The following is a 22268-nucleotide window of genomic DNA, read 5'->3' as shown; positions in this document are numbered from 1 at the left end:
GATTTTTTTTTTTTTTTTTTATATTATCCCAAGTTTATTGATTATCCTCACTTATGGCGGAAGAAAATCGTGGATATAACACCCGATACCTGAGAGTTACAAATATATATAAAATACCCCAACCCAGACATCAAAAGATGGAAACTCCAGTTAAAAAAAAAAAAAAAAAAAAAAAAAAAAGGAAACTCCAGAAAATACACTACAAAGACATAAAAACCTAAACAACTTGTAAAGCAAAGTTAGTACACACAAACATTCAAATGAAACCAAAAGGCTAGAGATGAATACGTGAAAGACCTCGTTTGTCGAGCCGAATGATACCCTTCAAAAGGCGTGGTAAATCTCGATCATCCTCATAATAAATATTACGCCCCTCTTCACCCTGATAGGCCAGAAGATCTGCAGCTTGATTACCCTCACGAAATTGATGTAAAACTAAAACATTAATTAAGCCCCACAAGATCTTTTAGCATTTCCTCCCAAAAATCCCATAAATACCAAACAGTGCATATTCCGCTACGGAGCCAATCCACGACCAACTTGGAGTCACTCTTAATAATAATGTTTACAAAGTTAAGCTTTTTACAAAGAGCAATACATTCTCTAACTGCCCTGACTTTAGCTTCATTATTGATGCCAATCCCAAAGCAAGCTGGAAAAGCTCCTTTAACTCTCCCCGTCTCATCCCGGATCACACCACCTCCACCACTATTCCCTGGGTTACCACAATAACTACCATCATAGTTTAACTTAAACCACCCCTTAGGTGGTTTCTACCAAGCCACCAACTTATGGCTCCTAACCAAAACTGGCACTACCTTCAGGTCAAGAGACGATAGAAACTACTCCTCAACTAAAGACAAAGTCCCTGTCTTGCTTATGTCTCACACTAGCTTATGAAGCCAAAACTTAACTGCAACCTAAACACTCTAGGCACTTTGAGGTTTTCCTTCCATCCTAGCCTTACACCTGCTATGCCAAAGTTTCCAAGTAATCAAACATGGCACCAAACCAACCAAAAACCCTTTAATCGACGATTTTTTAGCACAAGCAAACCAAGACAAAACACGAGCCCACCAAGTGACAGTCTGCATACAAGAAACTCCGAAAGCTATATTAGCAATCTCCCAAACTTGTCTGGCCAGATCCCCAGAGCAAAGCACATGATCTAACGTTTCACATTGTTTTCTCTTGCAGTAGTCACAACTAGAAGCTAAAGCAATCCCCCTGTTTTGCACTCGTACATCAACGGCAAGGCATTTAAATCTCACTTTTCAAATACAAACATAAATCTTCTTAGGAAAACTATTAGGCCATATCCAATCCATCCAAGGAACCGACTCACCCTTAATCCGAATTATCTCCCAAGCACTAGAAGAAGAAAAATTACCGTCAGTGTTAGGTTTCCAAATAAAGATATCCTCCCCTTCCTTACCAACCACAATATTGGAAGCAATGATAGCAACCCTATTCTCCCCAACCAAATCAACTAGCAAATCAAAATCTCAATTATTATTCAATCAACAATCCTGAATCTTAAGATCTTGATTATGGACAATATCCACCATATCCGAGATAGGCCCGGAAGCTAGCCAACAATCATACCAGAAAGAAGAATTTCCATCTCGAACCAACACTTTAGCATTATCACAAACCTCAGGTAAGACAGAGATCATAGCCCTCTAGAAGTTTGATCCTTTCGAACTAGCGGTAGACACATGTTTCCTCTTAATATACTTCGCACGAAAAAAGGACGACCATAAATTGTCCACCGAATGGAGTCGTCAAGCCATTTTCATATGAAGCGCACGTTGGACCTCTTTTAAATCTCTAATGCCCATGCCTCCCTCACTAGTGGGTTTGCAAATCTTACTCCAAGCTCTCCATTTAGATCTAGGCGAACCATCAACATTACCCCAAAAGAAAGTCGACAAAATGGAATTAATTTTCTAAATAGTAACCAACGGGACATTCATCACAGCGAGAATATGGATCGCCATAGAAGATAAAACATGACGCAATAAAATAAGACGCTCGCCCCCTCTGCAAGAGTAAGGGCTTGTTTGGATTATCAAGTCATCTCAGTTCATCTCAATTCATCTCAACTCATCTCACTACTATTCATTACTATTCAACAACTTTAACTCACAAATCTCACTACTATTCACAACTCATCTCATTACTATTCACAATCCATCTCAACTCATCTCAGCTTATCTCAAGTCATCTCAAGTTATCTTCGAATCCAAACATCTCCTAAATTGAATTTCCAACTAGCCACTTTCTTCCAAATTTTTTTCACAAGAGGTTCAAGAATACGAGCCATAACTCTACCAGAAACCAAAGGAACCCCCAAATGAGATAAATGAAACAGACCAACCCTAGAACCTGTAGCTCTCACCAAGCTACGCACTCTCGAAACATTAATCAACTTAGAAGGAAAGAAAGCTGATTTTTCTTTGCTCATAACTTGACCAGACCAATGCTCATAAGTTCCCAAAGTGTCCATAAGCCTTTTCACCGAACTCTTACTGCCATTGACAAAGACCAAAAGGTCATCAGCATATAATAAGTGAGAAATAAGAGGAGCACCTGTAGGATGGTAAAAAATTTTAATGCGACCCTCATCGAAATTTTTTTGCAAAAGCCTAGTCAACACCTCCTCCATTAAAATAAACAAATAAGGAGACAAATGATCTCCCTAACGCAAACCACGAGAATGCTTGAAAAAACCTTTATAAGTCCCATACATCATCACCGAAAACCAAGGTGACTGGATACACTCCCCTACCAATCTGCAAAAATTAGCAAAGAAGCCAAAACACTCCAAAACCCTCAAAAGGAACGTCCAATCCACCCGATCATAAGTCTGAGCCATATCAATTTTCACCATAATATTTTCCCCACAAGTCTTTCTGTAGAGAGAATGAACCATTTCTTGGGCGAGGGTAATATTTTAAAAAATGCTCCTTCCAGGTACAAACGCACCTTGTTCCATAGAAATCAAATTAGGAAGAAGCAGCGTCAAACGTTTGACTATGATCTTGGAGAAAATTTTATAAGCCACCAAACAAAAACTAATCGGGTGGAATTTATCAAAACTAGTAGGATCTTGCACTTTAGGAATTAAGACGATATAAAAGAAAGAAAAATACCTGGGCAAAGGCGCACCTTGAAAGAAATATGTTGCCGCCTCAACAATGTCAGCTTTAACAATATCCCAGCGGGCAATGAAAAAAGCCGAGCCGAAACCATCAGGGCCAGGACTACTGTGTCTTGGAATGGAAATGAGAGTTTCTTTGATCTCTTCTTCCGAGGGAGCCATACAAAGAGCGTTATTCTCTGCCATCGAAACACTACAACTCAACAAAGGTGTAAGATCCGCCTGATCCAAAATTGAACTCTCAGTAGGAAACTCCTTGACATACTCAACAGCACCCAGATGAACATCTTCCGAATTCCCCAAAACATGACCATCATCTAGCTTCATTTGAGAAATCACAGTTTTGGATCTTCTTTGATTAACAACTGCATGATAGAACTTGTTATTTTGATCCTCTTCAAGTAACCATTTTTTCTTGGCAATTTGAGCCAACCTTGTTTCTTCTCTACCCTCCAAGAAATCACATTTTTTCTTGGCAATATGAGGCCCTCATAGTTGGAAGAATATGCCAATCTTGCAAGTAATTGAATGAGGGTTACTTCACAGTATAATTCATCTAAAGAAGGGCAAGTCCTTATCCTAGGGTCACTACATATAAGTAAATAAATCAATATTTTTTCAATTGCCACTAAATTCCCAATGGACCAATTCCTTGTCGGAACCACCATGGTCAGCAATCTAATAAGGCGGCAGTTTTAAGAACCACATATATGGCATTGACAAATTATAATTCTATACAGATCCAGAAAGATTCTAGTTCACCTCTCTCCCTTACATTTCCTTTGTATCTCAAGAATGCCAAATACAGATATGCTCTCTCCATTCTAACCAAAAAACAAATCAAAGCAAGCTCACATAAAAAAACTGATTTGCTAAACTGAATATTGGGAAAGGAACAAAAAAACTATGAATTTTACAATTAATTAGTGTCTATCTAATGAAGGAAGCTATGTGATCAACCATCCTCACACTGCAAGCTTGTCTTAATGCTTCTCAAGGTACACGATATTAGAGAGTTGACAGACTCCACGGACTCCATGGTAGGCTTAGCTGTGGTAGAAGTACTAGTTAGGATCTGGAATGCTATTGTAAGCAAAGATCCTGCTTCGGTGCTCTTCTCCTCCTGCCTAGAAGTAATCACTAGAGGCCTCGATTCCAGGCCGTCGGGAAGAATAGAAAAACCCGAAGACAATATGGCGATATTGCTAGAGTCGCATCCTGTCATCACCGACTGCATGCCGGTAATGTCAACAGGAGCAAAGACCACCATGGACTCGTATGCATTGGTGCAGCTATCTTGAATGATCCACATGTTGTTCTCTTTTGATTTCATTGCCTAGAAGTTTGGAAAACCAATGTTATAATGAGTTTAGGCGTTCAGATTGTGGTGAAGTCAGGGTTAAATGAAGTTTTGTAATTTTGACTCGAGAGAACTCACTTGGATGGTCACTGCATTGCCACGATCTTGCCCTTTAGCCAAGTTTGCGATGGATTGTGCTGGACCTCCATTGGAGATTATGTCCCACTAAGATATAAAACAAATATTGTGAGACAATTATCACTAACAAACAATCTTTTGTTATTATTTGCTGATGGGTTTTACTATATAATACTCTTTATGCTGACGTGGTATTATCCATAAACTACTTGATAAAATGAATTATGGATGATGTCACTTCATCACAATATGATGAGAGTATAGTATATAATAGTTTTCCTTGCTAATTAGCCATGGCATATAGTATAGATTATCCAAAGTAGCCAAACCTCATTTCGGCGAGCTTCATCTCTTAAGAAATCGAACAGGACCTGAGGAGAGACAGGCAACCATACAGATGAAACTGCACACAAGATGACCCCATGAGGTTCTCCAGGATCATTCAAGTTCTTCCTGGAACTCACCCGTATGTCCTCCCCTGTCTTGCTTGAGACCTTTGTCCATGTATGAAAGCTCGATGCTCCAATTGCATGGCAAAAACTCCATGTCATCCTTTGCGCCAACTTCAAAATGCTTTTCCTCCCAGCCAGAGTGGCTACGCCTGTACATACATGCATGATACCAGGTTTACACACACCAATACCTTCTGGTGAATTTTTCAACAATATATCTTAAATAAAAATTATATTTACATTCTGGTATAAAGAATACACGGTGTATCAATACGGTTAACATGATATAATTCAATTTGCACGAGAATTTTAAAATTAACACCATCTTACAAATTAAATTATGTCATGTCAGCATTATTTGCAACTAATTAAAATGGTTGACCCAAAATTTATTACCAGTTGAATCCTTCATGGGAACATTTGTGGCCATGAAGAAAACGAGCCGTTCGCATTGGAGTTGCAGTGTTGCCATCCAATGCCGTGCACCAAAAGCTAGACCGCTGTTAACGATGGTGCGGTACATTGTATGAACTGTGTTTTTCTGGCATTCTACGTGTTCTACCCAAATCACCTGCCAAACAATTCAATTCAAAAAAATTGCTTGGGGGGTGGGGGAGGGGGGATTTTGAGCCAGTATCACGGTATTAAAGAAATGTGTACCTTGCAATGGCCATTCGATTTATCCTCGATGATGCAACCAGAAGGGCGTTTTCTACATTTCACAAGGGATGCATCGATATTATCCTCCACTTTGTCGATGGAAACATCGACAATTGCCCATTGTTCAGCACTCAGTTGCTTGCAATATCTGACGAAGTACACTTCTCTAGTTGGCACCATTGGTGTCAGCATTTGCAATTCTGCGAACATCTGAAAGTGAACCAATTTCTTCTATCTGTTATAGATCATCTCCATACACAAAAAGAAAAAAAACCAAAGAAATCCCATATACATAGCATTGTTCTGTTTTTCCCCTCTTGAAATTAGAGATTTTCCTTTGTTCATTAATCTAGATCCAAACGATGGCAGCCAAAAATATCCATGATTTTTACCTTTAGCTGAGGGTTTTCTTCTTTTTTGCGCAACCGACCTTTAGTTGAATGTGTTTTTTTTTTTTAATCTTCTTGGCCTTAGAAGCTTAGCTTCGTTTTTTTTTTTTTTTCAACAAGCTTAGCTTAGTTAATACGACAGAAAAGCTAACCCAACTTTCACCGACGGTTGGACCCCATGAAAAAAGTAAGACACCCATGCAAATTTGAGGATTTTTTTCTAGAGTAATGTCATTTTACAAATTTTAAATAAAAAGATATTTTAATCACAAAATAATTATATAAATATAAATTTATAAATTGATATAATTTAATGTGGTACATCAAATTATAAAATTATTTTTATTATAAAATAAATCTAACGAATTCTATGAAATTATATTAATTTATAAATTTATTTTATATAATTTTTTTATATTTATAGTAATTCTCTTTAAATAAAAAAAATTCAATATTGATTTTATAAAAAAACATCCTATTAAAAAAATAATTTTTTTACACTTTTTAACATAGAATTCACTTTTATACATTTACAAAATTTATTTATTTAAAACATTGACATATCATTACTCAGTAAAATCCCTTTAATCTCCCCCTTAAAAGGAGATAATTACTACTTTCCGTCGGGTAGTATTTGAAGCCATTCAATATGGTAGGCGCCCTTTTCCATAGTGGAGGTGAGGTGCATGGGTGGTACTCAGTCTCAGTCCGTCCTAGGATCTTAAAGTAGAGACTATTTGAAAGGTTTCAAGGAAAAAACTGACCAGTTGTACGGCACCATTAATTCCATTAGGGCCTTCACCAATGGAGATGACATCAACGGTCGCCGCCTTTGAGATCAGACATGGAAACATTTCCTTCCATTGACTCTGCCATATATACATACACATATAAGACAGATTAACATCATATTGAGCACTTGTATATAATTTGCAGCACCAACAACAAAAGATAGATTTTACAAAGATTTCGTCGGCATCAAGTGAGGTCCTCTCCAACTAGACTTTAATTGGATGAATCAATGCATCATGATAAATGTTACCATATTAGATGTTCTGCGGGGTCCACATTGTTCTAAAATTTTATAAGATAATATTAAATATTATAATACTCATATAATTTATTTCTCTCTTTAAAATTGAAGTATCCGATTCGATTTGATAATAATAATAAAAATTGTCTTTATTTAGGGAATGGTATAAAGTGTAGAGTTTGAATTTGAACTTAAAATCTCTGTTATGGTATTTTATAAAATCACTTTTATTCTAAAAATCTAAATTAATAAAAATAAGTAGATCTAATTATTTGATTTACTCTACTCATTATAAAAAAATTATTTATTTACGATCAGTTAATTCTAACAAAATGATTATTTATAATAGAAAAAATCTACACAACTTCCCAACCTCCACACACCACATATTTTTTAATTTTTATTATTTTTTTCTTTCATCAAATTTTTAATATATAAATAATGAATAGAAAAATAAAATTATTTTAATAAGAATAAACTCAAAAAAAATATTAAAAAAATATTAAAAAATATAAAGATTTAAAAATAAATAATGTATGAAGATTTGAGAGGTTGTGTAACATTACTCTTTATAATAATCACAAAAGCCTATTTTACTTATAGTGACTTACCACATCCATGAAACTTTGAACCAGCCTTGGGAGATCCACAAAAACAACACCAGTCTCTCTAGAGGCCTCGATGGATCTTTTTGGCCGCCCACTATTGCCAGAACTTTTAATGGAGAACTCTTTCACGTACTCATCATAATTGAGTATTTCACGACCAGTCTCAACGCTACGAATCCATAGGGGTTCTCCAGCTGTAGCCATCTTTATGAGCTCCTCCATTGCTTGATTAACTATCTCCGTTATCCTCGACTTCTCCAGCCCAAAAATTCCAGTGAAAAAATCCAAGGAGCTTCTGCTATCTTGGTCTTTGCCAGTTGATGAGCATGAAGGCGAGGTTGCTCCGGGAGGGTATTTTCCTAGAGCTGCTCGGAGTTTTTCTACCTTCAAATTTTCCACGAAATTATTAGTTCTATGCAACACATTGGCCGAATGAAAATTGAAAAGCGACTTTTTTTTTTTTTTTTTCTTGTCACGGGTGTTTGATTTTTTCAAACCTCCGCCTTGAGTCTGGCATTTTCGATTCTTAGCTGTTGTTCCTCCGTAGTCACTGATGCATCTCGGCTTGTGGTGGCCGTGCCGCAGTTGGGGCAACAAGCTTTGTTTATTTGCTCCCTCATGGCTTTGTTTTCATCTCGAAGTTTATCCATTTCCGATTTCAATAAAGAATTTTCATGGCGCTCTTGAATAGCCTGCACAGTTCATTTGAATTTAATTAATTTCTAGCTCGTAATTAAACCCACTTCAAGAAATGGAGAGGGTGAAAAAATAGTACTGCAACGTGATAACTAACATGAGTTCGAACATATACATAGCGTCCAAAATATGAAAAAATATTTACGAATAAATTGGATCCTAAAACCTAATAGTTATGAACAATGATGAATGAAAAATAATAAACGACTAGATCAAATACCTTGATTTGAGTTCGACGATTTTGAAACCAAAACTTGACTTGCCTAGGAGCAAGGCCTAATTGCTTGCTAAGCTGTTGCCTCTGCTTCTCATCTGGGTGGGGTGACTCTTTGAATAGCCTGCAATTGTGTTCATAAACTTTATATAGGTTGTATGCATGGTATTGGAGGCCAAAGTATCAAATGGGCTTGACAGACATCACATGAAAGCGTCAAAACAAATGAAGATTAGATAACTCGATCGAGTTATCTGTGGGGAATGAAAGAAAATATGGTTTTGTTTTGTTTTTTGCTTTTTTTCTCAATATACTTTCCTGTCGATAACCATTTACACGTATAAAACAAAGAAAGAAAGTGGAAGTTTTAAGACAGCTTTAACTTTTGAATCTTGATTCTTTTGCAAGCATTTGCACTAGCTTTTAGTAAATCTTTGCGAGTAATTGTACATCGTACACCATAAAGCAGACATTAAAGCTACTAAGATTGACATGCAAATTAGCCCACTTTAACCAATCTTGCTTACCAAGACTCTGGTTAATGGAGAATGAGCAAAACCATGTTCGTAAAAAAGTTAATACCCAGCAAACCAGAACAGCTTCCACCTTAATTCAAAGCCAGAACTGGACTATTTTTGTCAATGACTCAAAATTGAGTAACTCCAAGTTAAAATCCATTAGGCGGCCATCTCAGCTTTTCAATCATTTTTCTTCTCCTTACGTATACATACAAATTGAGAACAAAAATTGGCAATGATACAATGAAGAAAAGACTTTACGCTTCCATTTCTCTGATTTGCTCAGCTGTGTGCCTATGATACTTCTTTCTCTTCTTCTTTTTGTTTTTGTCCCCATCACCATCATCGTCTTGCTCTCCTTCGCCATCTAAATCATCCTCAGATCTTGATCTCAAGGGCCCCGAGTTCTCACTGCTAATCTCTGCCGTATCTTCTCTCTGGCCGCCGCCTCCGCTTCCCTCATCCCCCTCCTCCACATCCACGCTCGCTGCTGCTGCCCCGGCATCGCGAAAAATCCCAGCCTTTGAGAAACAAACACATAAGGTGGGAAGTAAATAAAGAGAAATGATCATGTGCTATAATATTAATAAGCAAGAATATGTTTCAAAAACACAATGGAAAAGAAGGAAGTTAGAGAGTTCAGGAAGAATGTTATTAATCTTACAAGGCTAAGAGAAAGGGCTGGAGAGACAAAGAAGTCTTTGGTACGAGAAGTGGGTGGATTGTTCGACATGTCCACGCCCATGACAAGGCTGGACTTGTTTGGATGGCAAATGGGGTTGTTTTATGGAGCAAAAATGGTGGTGAATGAGTGCTAGAGAGAGAGAGAGAAAGAGAGACAGGGGTGGGGTCTGCCTGATTTAAGGATATAAAACAAAATGAAGAAACTAATAAAAAGAGTGCAAATTTTTTTTTTTTTTTTTTTTTCCATATTATCCTTCATTTGTGCATGCGAGAGACAGAAAGAAATGGAAAGGGCTGGTAGGGGTTGACCGTTAGATATTGTGAGCTGAATGCGAAAGTCTCAACTAACTTTTAAGCAGTTGAATATATGTTTCAACAGTATGTTTCAGTTTCTTAGCAGCTAGTTGGGCTCAGTGGCTGAAGCTGCCAGCTCAAGATTTGTTTTTCTTTTTATTTTTTTATAAAAAGTTTATTCGACAGTGGAGATAGCGCCGTGTTTGGCAACGAACTTCTACCTTTATAATGCATTTGGGATTGAATGATGATATCGCCAACGTTTGTCTGTTTGTTTATTGCGTGGCAGAGCCACGTGAACAGCGGCGCCAGGTCATGGTCCCCAACTTCAAGGATTTAGAAATGAGTGGATTACATGTAATTGTATTTTTATTTATAATTTTATTTATAAGATTTATTTTATTAATTTTTTTAAAATTTAAATTTTATAATTTTCAACATATCACTTTATAGATAAATAAATTTGTTTAAGTATATTTAACATTTTTCTTTAAAAATATGCCGTTTGCATACTTGCATTTATTTTATTTTACTCCACATGCTATAAATTATTTAATTAATTTGCTTAAATATTTTTAGAATTCTCTAGCGATTTTAATTGAAGGAATTTATGTTTTTATAATTTAGAAATATTCTATTTGAACTCTAGAATCACCACATTGTTATAATTATCAATATCTATAATGCATCATCAAATTCACTTTCTATTAAGAACTAATCGTCAAAAGTGTGCTTCATTACATTTTTTATTTTTTTAATAATTGAATTTTAACAAAAATATTATTCATAATTTTTTCATAGTTTGAGAATATAATGCGAGAAAATTGATAATTTAGAATACGCATTACAAATTGCATAATGATTTCACCGCCTTTTTAATGTTTATAGAGAAAAAGCTGAAAGATTTTAAATCTTTTTTCAACTTTTAATACATATTTAACCAAATTTTCGACAGAGTTGGACAGGTTTTAATGTTTGATTTAAACCAAACAAGTTGCATGATTCTTCAGAATTATTGGGTGTTTCAAGAGATTTTTGTAGGTTTCAATTTCGAAGTGCGTAATTTCATATAAGTCGAAATTGTTTATACTCTTAAATGAATTTAAGGTTTATTTCCAAACAAAGCTTACAAGTGTTGTAACTTGTTGCCTATAATCCCAAACCATTCTTTTGTAAAGTTAACATATATTGCAAAAGATGACTCTTACATCTATAAAAAAATTATATAAAAATAATTTTATAAATTGACGTGACTTTATCTGATCTGTTAGATCTATTTTTCAATAAAAGTAATTTTATAATTTGACAAACCACATCAAGTTACGTCAATTTGTGGGATTATTTTTGTATAATCTCTTTGTGGTTAGAGTATTTTTCATTGCAAAAATAGTACTTTAGGTTCGTTTGGATAGTGAAATGAGATGAAATTGTTTTAAATGAAAATTAAAAATTGAATAAAATATTTTTTTTTAATATTATTATTATTTTAAAATTTTAAAATTTTAAATTATTTATTATATTTTATATAAAAATTTAAAAAAATATAATAATAAAATAAAATAAAATACTTTTACAATCCAAAGAAGCCTTACAAGTTAGACAATAGCCCATCAGTAAAGCAGACTTTTATGCATTAATTTAACTTATATTCCTCATCCTTATTTAGTCATTTGAACTCATCAAACAGGAAATAGGGCTTGTTTTTAAACTCAAAGAAAAAAAAAATTGTTCCGCACCTAATGGTCCTTTAACTTCTATTGCATACCTCCACAGCATGAATAAAAAGTCATGTATTTTTTTGTTACCATTGAATATCAGATTTTATGCTCATCTTCATTTATCTCTAGTCTCTATCTTTTTTTATTATTATTATTAAAAATCAAATATCGAAGATGCGTGTCAATCTTCCCCGCCGAAAATATATTATTATTATTTTTAAAAAAAATATTAATAATATAATTAATTTCTTATCTTGTTATACGTATCAATAACTTTCAATTTTTCTCTTCCCAAACTATTTTTTCTATTTCTTATTTGCTAAGTTTCTTTAGGGGAAATTGGGGATTTTAGGGAGGGAACTATATAATATATATATATATAGAGAGAGAGAGAGAGGAGCTGGCTTGTGAAAGCCGAGCCATTTGACAAGTAGAGCTTACCAATAGTTTGGGGAGTCAAACCCTCAAGCAGCCACGACCAAGCCAAGCTTGGTAATTTATGACTGTTTGTGACCAAGCGAAGCAGTCACCATGCAGTTCTTCATCATCATCATGATTATTTTATTTTTCTGTGTCTTTATATCATTTAAAGAGTTGAAAGAAGTGAATGCAATTAATGGATTTGCCTCCAAGCTTTTGGATTTTTTTTTTTTTTTAAATCCAAGATGGATATCTAGTCAATACTTAATAATATTATATTCCACATTATCCGCATCAGAAACTTTTTTCCCACCTCAAAAATCCCAATATATATTGTTTTTACCTTTTTTGATAGTGTCATAAATTTCTGATGTTTCCAAGGACGAATTTTGCTCTCGATCGAAATATAGTTCATAGGGTAGCCAGCCAGTGGCTAGCACAAGGCTTTCTACCAAACTGAGTTGGTGCATTTGGTTGGGCATACCGAATGCCAGGCAAAGGCAAAGTACTCAAGGAAAATCAGTAAAATAAAACAATTATTATTCATTATTTATTTTAACCATGAGAACTGCTATATATACGTAGAAATTATACAAAATAAATTTACTAATTGATGTGATTTTATAATAAAAATAATTTTATAATTTGACGTACCATATTAAAAAACATTAATTTATGAGTTTACTTTTATATAATCTTTTTGTGGTTAAAGTATTTTCCTTTAACCATTATCTTTTATTGCAACATCAAGTGTTTGGTTAATAAAAAAAATACTTTAACTACAAATGAATTTTATAAAAATAAATTCATAAACTGATGTAGTTTAATATTGTATGTCATATTAAAAAATTATTTTTATTAAGTACATTTTCTTTGTTTTTCTGGGCCATTTGAAAGATATTAAAAAACATATCATTAATTTAAACTCAGTGAAGGGAGAAAAAATAATCTTTTAAGTGCATCATTTTCATTTATGGGCTAGAAATTGGTAATAAAAATGTGGAAGGTGGATGAAGAAATATGGTTGAAAATGTGATCGGTCAGTACTCCTTGCCCCTTGGTTACTCTACCCGCAACTAAGAACTGGGCTGTAGCCAATCACATTATTCAGCTTGATTTGGAGCTCGAAATTTGTAACGTTATCCTTGTCTTCCAACAACTGACCTAATGGTTTTTGTGTACAGTAAACTTCCATTTTATTTTTATTTTCCAAACAAATGCTAAAGAGGAAAAAAAAAATATCAGCGTCACTATTAATGATAATTAAAGTTTTGGTGCCATATGGGTTATGATTAAGGTTATCTACAATTCAAATGAACCAAGCATCATATTATCTGTTCCCTTCAGTTCCAGGATTTTTGTTTTAGTTTTGGTAGTTAGGAATGGTAGATAATATGAAGCAATCACATGATTCGACAACCTTTGTAAATAGCAGAATTAATTAGTTTGAGTTCCTTTAGGATCTCTCTCTCTCTCTCTCTCTCTCTCTCTCTCTCCACATAATGTTTCTTTCTTCTTACATTCCCTACACCTTTTGATTTTTCTCTTTATCCCTATAATCCATTGAGGAAAGCGAAAGGAGAACCCAGAAATCCACAAGAAAGTGGTATCTTGCTTTCTTTGTTGTCAATCTTTTTGGGTTTCTTGTGAAATCGGTTTGGGGTGATAAAACATGAAACGAACAAGTTTCAAATATTGCAGGGCAAAATTGAGGTAAATTAGAAAATAACAAGAAGTTTGAGGGTTGAGACAGGCTGTAAAAAGAAAACAAAAGGCTTACAAACAAGAGAGAGAGAGAGAGAGAGAGAGAGAGAGAGAAGAGGGGTTGGCTAAGTAGAATATTCAACTATCAGCTACTTGCCCAGAAATGTTCATTGAGAAAGTTAAACAAGTGCAGATTAATAATGGGGGAGCCTCCCCCTCCCCCTCTTAAGACCAAAAGGCACTCATCCCAGTAAATAAAATAAAAAAATTGCTCACAAAAAACATAAAAATTATGGGGAAATTATCCTTAGTAAAATTGGTTTTAAAATCCACCTCAGAAGAAAAACACCTACTAAGGTAAAGAATGGATTACAAAGACGAGATAAAAGGTTGATACTCACAGGATACTTCAATGGCTCTGACGCCCTTAATGTAAGTTAAAATAACTTCTCCAAAGTTCTATTTTATTCTCTTCCCCAGTTCATATACATTTCATAGTTTACATTTCAAAGTTTCACCATTTATTCACAAAGATTCAATTTGATAAGATAGTCCCAGTCACTAGTTTTAAAACCTGAAACAAGCCAGGTAAAACTGATTAAAATCAGTTAGACTTTAATTACCTCTGTCCCACAAAAACATCCTCCTGCTCCAGCAGTTCTTAGTTTTCAAACCATCATACACCAAACAATAACTACTGTGCTTAAACACAACGTAATCAAACATCTTCTGATATAGTAATATACATAGGCTAAGACTAATAACATGATATTACTTATAAATTCCTAATCACCAAGCTAACGAATAAATTCCAACACGACACGCAATCCACATGGAACTTTCATGCCAAAGAGCCATCTGGCCCATGATGCGTCGAAAGACCATCCACCCTAGGATGCTGTCACCTTGAGGATCAAGTCAAATAAGAGATGCCATGGCAGTATGTTTTAGCACAATTAACTGTAAGATCATTCTTAATAAAAGGATACAGACTTGTAATATAAACTGGAGAGACAGTTAGCTGTTGAAGAGTAGATGAGATGGTTGTTTTGGAAGTAAGGTGAAAAGCTACTACAAGAAAGTGCCATGCAATACTGAATAGATTATAATGAAACAGAAATTTAATGGAGGAGGTTTTTCTAGGATAACTGATGTGTCTGTGCACTTTTATGTCACTCATTCATGAATGCCCATTGCTTACACTGAGGTCAAGCAAATTTCAAAGAGAAGATAGATTCCCACCTCTCTTTGTCCCCTTCTTCGTAATTGAACTAATTAATAAGTTTTTATTCTAGTGTATGTTGTGTGCATATGCAGAAGGTTAGTTGCGGCGGAACATTAGAAGACCAAAAAAAAAAAAAAATTCAGGTTCTCTAAAAAATAAAGATGAAAAAATTGACATTGATTACATTAGCTATTGAATTGTAGCCAATTATACTTGCTGCAATTCACACCAACAGCATCTAACTTCATAATTAGATCACAATGGAGTTCAATCAGTTATATAAAGTCTTCTATAAATCCTACATGTGGTCAGGGCCGCCAGGTGGAGGAATTTTATTCAATATGTGATTCTTCTGCTTTAATACCTTTCTAATTCATCCAGAAATATTCATTTGGAGTTTGGACTATTTGGAAAATTTTAAGATATCAATGAACTTTAATGTCTAAACTGTTACAGTCAAAATGAAGATGTTGATAATGGAGATTTTCAGTTCAGAATCAAACGCAGTCATAATTGATCTTTGTTCAGGCCAAATGTTAGGCCAAAACCAAAAAGTTATCAAACTCAAGCGCAGTCAGAATTGATCACTTTTTCAGGCAAATGTTGTGACATCTCAAATAATAATAATAAAAAAAGTCATAAAAATGAATCTTGATCCTCTTTAAAGGTGGTTGGAATATGGTCTAAATATTGGCCATACCCTAACAATTTCCCAGTTCAAATATGTGACAAAAAAGGGCTAAAAACTACCATTCTCAACTAACTCTGGTTCCTATAACCTACTGATGCAGAACATGTCATGCTTTCGGCAATCTCCGAAGTAGCAGTAATGCCAATGGCAAACCTACAAGTATACTGTCTTTTTTTGACCATGGAATGCATGTCTGCGAGCATTCACAGCTACCAAGTATCCAAAAATTATTATCCCTACAGACACTTGCCCCGCGGGACAATAATTTAAGTGGAAAAGAAACAGAAAGAAATAAGGCCTGCAGAATGAAGAACTCAAATTGGACAGGTATACAAATAAATTAATGTAAGTACTGAGTAGAGAAAACTGCAGATGCATAAAAAACTCTTGTGATTCTTCAAGTTTTGAAGGCAGCCTATGATAAATCAGAATGCTCAGGGAGCGCAAAATTTAAATGAATAAAAAACAAACAGCATGCAACTAGAACATCCAGAGTCTTGAACTCAACACCAAACTTACTAGAAAGTAGACTGTCCCAAATTCAAAGGAGCACCTTCGATCCACCATATGGACTTCAAAAATCTCAATTTTCTGTGACAAAAAATCATGAGTTCTAATGACTGGGGATAGTGCAAGCAGAAGATACACTTCAATATGGAAAGACAAGACACAACCATAAACATATCAGCAACAAAGCAAAATAACACATTTAATCTTGCATGGAATGTTAAGACCGATAATACAACTTAGCTGGTTAGCACTACCAAACGTACTTAAGCTAACCTTCATCATCTAATCTCGATCTTATTCATTGTCATAACATATTGTCTGCACCAGTTAAATTGGAGGTCATCAAATTCAGAGAGGTAAATTCAGATTAGTGCCACTTGCTGCACAAATGGGCTCAGTGCCTCATCACAACCGTAGAATTATGCAGTGGGTATGGATCATATGATGAGCCTCTAAAAGGTCCAGCCCCCATCATGTATGCAGCATAGAGGCTCAATATTTGGTCAAAACAATTTTTGATGTGGATAAATACATCAATAATATTATATGTTGCCATGGGATACTGTTTTCTCGAAAACAGCCTACTTCAGGGACTTTAGGGAACAAATATTACGGCCACAATAGTAATATACTAATATTGCATGGATCAAAGACAAGACTCCCTTTCAGAAATTTCATTTTGTATTGAGATGAATGGAGCATATCTGAAAAAGTTACCCAGCATTACAAGTGCTACCTATTTCACATCATGAGAATAGTTCATGTTTTCTTTTCTTTTCAAGCTTTCTGAGAGAGAGTGTACTTTGGCATGGGCTCCCTTTATTCTTTATTGACAAAAACAATTTAGGGTTTTACATACAACATATATAGTCTTTTTAGCCTTTTATTATGTGATATGTAAGGAGGGGGCAGTTGCCTTCACCCAACAAACACTGCACTTTTTCAATGAAATCGGCAACAAAAAGAAGGGGAGTACTAACGCAAGCAAAATTTTGCAAATGCCATTTTGGCAAACTACAAGTATCAATACAAAAGCAACTCTGTAAGAAAGTTGCAGCTTCCTGAAGCACGGTAGTTATTTCAAATGCCTTTTATCTACTCCTACACCACACTGAAGAGTGCTTACCGACAAGATATTAGATCGCTAAAAAACTATTACACAAAAATGAGATACGGTAGCTCCACGAGTCAAATACGGAGCAATACAGCATTCTCCTATACCAGAAGCAGACACCAACACTAACAGCAGACTGCAGATTTTACTGAAGCATCAATCCTGGGCTTTCAAAACTTGATAGCATTGCTAAACAGTTATAGGGTGAAAAAGAAAGAAGCCAATGAGATTTCAATTACTCGTATACAAGCAGCAAAAGGAAACAGAGCACTTTCATAAGCTGACTGCCCTCAAAACAGAAATGTTATGATGAACTTAACGAACTAATAAACAAGTACAGTTCTCTACAATGATCCATTTCCAGAATATATGTTCAAAGGCAACAAGAAAATCTAACAAAATATGGCATACTAAGCTAGAAAAGCAAATAAGTGTCGTATAACACTAGAACTTACCAGGTGGTCAAAATTATCAAAACTAACACAGAATAATTCAATGCAATTCTAGTAGGGGAAAAAATTAATGAACTGAAACAGTAATTTAGATCCTGTACCAAATCCCAGTGAAACATTTTTCTTCTTCCTGTGCAAATAAGTTACCTTTCTAAGTCAAGATGAACACTTTTCCTAAAATTTAAATAGAAGTAAAATATTCTCACCTGCCAAAATGCTAAATGGTTTGTGATCCTCATTGAGAGTATTGCATTGGTTGCTTTACAGAGTTGATTAAGGACATAGGAAGTGTAGGGCTCGGGATTGTGATTTGGGTGTCATTGGCTGCCGATAAAAATGTGGGAAAGGAGGAGAGATTAGAATCTTGAGCATACAAAACCCCCAATTAAGCTCATCTTTGTTTAAAGTCCTCTTTTTTCTTTCCCTCAGATTTCTCCGGAACCAAACAGAGCTATGTTTCGGAAAAAGATTTCAATCGACCGTTAGTTTATGCCTTATTGTATCCCTTATATCTTAAAAGCCGCTGTACGTAAATGAACAAGAATGAACAGTTTTTTTTTTTTTTTTTTGTTGACACTTCGTTATTCCACTTCAGTCCTTTTGTCTAGCCATCTAGCCGAGTGTGTACATTTTTGTCTCTTGAATTCCTTATATTTTGTTCATCTGATTGAGGGCATTTTGGTCTTTTTGGTGAAGGTGCGTCTAACCAGCTAATTTCTTGTGCATATTCTGTTTCCTCCTCTCTCTTCTGTTTCCTCTTTTGTTTAACGTGTTTAATGTCAAACAGCAGTTCTTCTTCAATGAGTATTGGCTCTCCGTCCATTCTTTTCCCTCCTGCTGAATACGGATAGTGAAATATAGACTAATTGTTTAACGGACTTCATTTCTTCATTTTTTCCATGAAAGCTTCGATGGTAAAGTTTCTGAGGGAACATTTGGAAAAAGCTGAGTGTGTGGTTGGGGAAAACTTTATTGAAGTTGTCCATTGCGACAAGTAGATGACGGTGGCTACGTTCGTGGTGAAGGGGTATTTGTGGTATAGAATAAGTTTTTTGAAACCATTTACCAAGATTTAATTTTGTTTGAGAAAGTTGTTTGCTTTTGTTGGGGAGTATAGTAGAGATTTGCTTTTAATATAACAAACAAAGCTTGCTGGGATTATTTATGTGGAGGAAGTAGAGGGGAGGAGGGAGATGACTGCTATTTCGGACATGAGTTCATGGGGAGGAGTGAATGATGGTCGACCCCGATTTGGACCAAGTGATTTGCTTCTCCCGGGCCTTGTTGACGACGTCACATTAGATTGCCTTGCTCTGGCAAGTAGATCGGACTATACATCCTTATCTTGTATTAATACAAAGCTTAATGATATAATTAAAAGTGTTTATATGGGTTGATAAAGCAGTTGGGGATTGTGGAGCATTGGGTATATTTAGTTTGTAATCCAAGAGGGTGGGAAGTGTTTGATCCTGTGAGAAAGAAATGGATGATGTTGCCTAGAATGCCTTGCGAATCGTGATGAGTGTTTCAACCATGCCGATAAGGAGTCCTTGGCTGTGGGTAGTGAATTGTTGATTTTTGGTCGTGAGTTGTTGGATTTTCTCAGCTCTACCTCTTAGCTCTCTCTATCTCAATTTTTCTACATGTCTCAATTTCTTTATTTTTCTCTTTTTTTTTTTCTACATCAATCATTGAAGAGCTAGGAAAATGTCAAGATCGGTGGCATTTGGGTCAGATCTTAGAGGATTGAATATTGCGTTTTTGCTTGGTGGGTGACTGATAAGCTTAAACCCAGTAAAGCATTATCTTCAAATTTTTAAGTATAGGAAAAGAACTTTACTTGATGGCTACTAGACGATGGCTCCATACCCAAAGGTCCTAAGTATGAGAGGGGCTTTGAAAATCAATGCGTTATTGAAATTTAGACGGGGGAATTTGTAGCTGCATATAATCGATCGGATCGAAATAGGAAAGTCTAAGATGGTGAATGAGACAGATTTCTACGATGTGCTTGGAGTGAACCCCACAGTCACGGAGGCCGAAATCAAGAAAGCTTATTACATAAAGGCAGTGGTGGACCTACACAGGGGCAGGGGGGCCATGGCCCCCCCAAAGTTTGAAAAAAAAAATAATATGTATTAGTCTTTTTATAATTTAATAGGATTATATTATCTCATATTGTGTTGGTTTTCTCTCTAAAAAATTATCTTAAACTCCTCTATAAAATTATTTTGATCTTATAAATTATTTTAACTAAAAAATAAAATAAAAAATATTTTATTATAATTTTAGCTTTGTTCGGCCCCCTACAACAAATTTCTGGTTCCGCCACTGCATAAAGGTGAATCTAATATTCTAGATTTCAAGTTTGATTATTTGTAACAAATTTGAGAAATCGAGTAATTCTTTTAGGTTTGATTATTTGCGATAAGTTTTAGAAATTTACGATGATTGTTAGTTTTCTCAATTTTTAGGGCATGCCTCAAATTTTATTGCAATTTTCTTATGGTGTTCTAGCTAAAACTTCCTTGGTCGAACGGTGGAACTATTAACATTTGACTTCCAATGAATATTTGAGGAACATAAGAAGTTATTATGGACAATGATAAACTAGATAATATTATGATTATTAAAAAAAAAAATGTAAGGGATGTAACATGATTAAAAAAATGAATTTTAGGTACATAATGTTCAAATTAATATGTACTTGAGACGCGTTGCTTGATCACAATATATATGTATCTTTCACGACTTAATTTACACGATGAATATAAAGAGATGTCATGCATTGCATGATCTACCACAAATTAGCCAGCCAGCATTTTGAACTAATCTTTTTGTTAAACTTGTATTAAACAAATTTAGCAAAATGATCAATTTGTAAAATTTGTATTAAACTATGGCATATTTTGAATTAATCCTTTTGTTTTCTAATCTATCCAAGCATATAATTATTATACTTTACTAACATATCATCATCCAAGGATATTTATTAAAATTTGTTAGATAATTTATTAATAATTTTTCTTTTCTAAAAAATCATATAATTTTTGTAAAAAAATCTAAACTGGGGAAACGACCATTGGATGTTGCTCCGTTACTAGTATGTTAAAAAGTACAAATATATATCATGAGGTTTTTGTTATTCATAAATTGATCTGTTAGCACTTAGGACGTCACTTATAACTTTAAAAAAACTAAGCTCTCATTTGGATAGTGAGATGAGTTGAGATAATTTTAGATAAAAATTAAAATTTAAAGGAAAATGATAGAGATCTCGTTGGGGGATCCCATTGATGTCCCACTCCTTCTTTTTTTTTCACATTATTTTTTTAACACTTTTAAATATTTTTTAAAAAATGAAAAAATTCACAATATTATTAAACAACATTTTCTTAATCACTATGTAAAAAAACCTCTTTTTTTTTTAATTTTTTCACATCATTTTTTTAACACTTTTAAATATTTTTTAAAAAATGAAAAAATTCATAATATTATTAAACAACATTTTCTTAATCACTATGTAAAAAAAACTATAAAAAAAAATGAGCGGGACATCAACGTCTTAGCATTATTATTTGAATAAGATGTACTAAAAAAACACTTTCTCATCTTAGCATTGTCTAAAAGTTGAATAATATATTGTTATAATATTATTTTTTAATATTATTATTATTTTGAGATTTGAAAAAGTTAAATTGAGATTTAAAAGAGTTGAATTGTTTATTGTATTTTGTGTGAAAATTTGATAAAGTTGTAATGATAAAATGAAATGAGTTGAGATGGTTTCTCAATCCAAACCGGAAATATCGATAATGTTTTAGTACAATTGATGTGTTGATGTGTTAAAAATAAAAATTCTAAATAGATTTTTTCTTAAATAACATGTATAAGGGAATAAGTTTATTTTTTAAAGGAGGGGAATAAGTTGATTAAGGCCTGATTTGGATAACAAAGTCATTCAAAATCATCTCATTTCATCTCAATATCTAAACACCACAAATGTAAACACTTTTTATTTTTAAATATTTTTTTATCTAATTATTACTTAATTATTATAATTTTTCCAAACTTTCAAACAAAATACAAAAAATAATTCAATATTTTCAAATCCTAAAATAAAAATAATATTTTCATTTAACTTTTTTTCTCTCATTTTTTAAAACTCTATAAAACATATTAACTCAAGCATTTCACTACTAATCACAAGTTATTTTACTACTATTTACGTATCATCTCATCTCATCTGCTATACAAACTAGAATATGATATAGTTCTAAATATT

General features: G+C 34.1%; 1 protein-coding gene and 1 long non-coding RNA gene across 2 annotated transcripts; both read right to left on the bottom strand.

The window, feature by feature from the left end:
- Positions 1-3856: 3856 nt before the first annotated feature.
- On the bottom strand, positions 3857-10008 carry LOC109003688 (homeobox-leucine zipper protein GLABRA 2-like). The gene is made up of 11 exons (XM_035692159.1): positions 9836-10008; positions 9433-9692; positions 8660-8777; positions 8241-8435; positions 7747-8127; positions 6867-6971; positions 5714-5923; positions 5450-5624; positions 4931-5202; positions 4602-4688; positions 3857-4499 (listed from the first exon to the last, which is right to left on the bottom strand). Exons 1-11 carry the CDS (start codon positions 9914-9916, stop codon positions 4119-4121), a joined length of 2265 nt encoding a protein of 754 aa, XP_035548052.1. The 5' UTR covers positions 9917-10008; the 3' UTR covers positions 3857-4118.
- Positions 10009-14511: 4503 nt separating this feature from the next.
- On the bottom strand, positions 14512-18448 carry LOC109003714. Its single transcript, XR_001998170.2, has 3 exons — positions 18190-18448; positions 16427-16498; positions 14512-14896 (listed from the first exon to the last, which is right to left on the bottom strand). It is a non-coding gene; the product is annotated as an uncharacterized LOC109003714 (long non-coding RNA).
- Between the last annotated feature and the right edge of the window lie 3820 nt (positions 18449-22268).

The sequence above is a fragment of the Juglans regia genome, chromosome 7 (genome assembly GCF_001411555.2).
Source record: "Juglans regia cultivar Chandler chromosome 7, Walnut 2.0, whole genome shotgun sequence".
Lineage (NCBI taxonomy): Eukaryota > Viridiplantae > Streptophyta > Magnoliopsida > Fagales > Juglandaceae > Juglans > Juglans regia.
The sequence above is the reverse complement of the archived record's forward strand: the minus strand, read 5'-3'. Positions and strand labels throughout refer to the sequence as shown.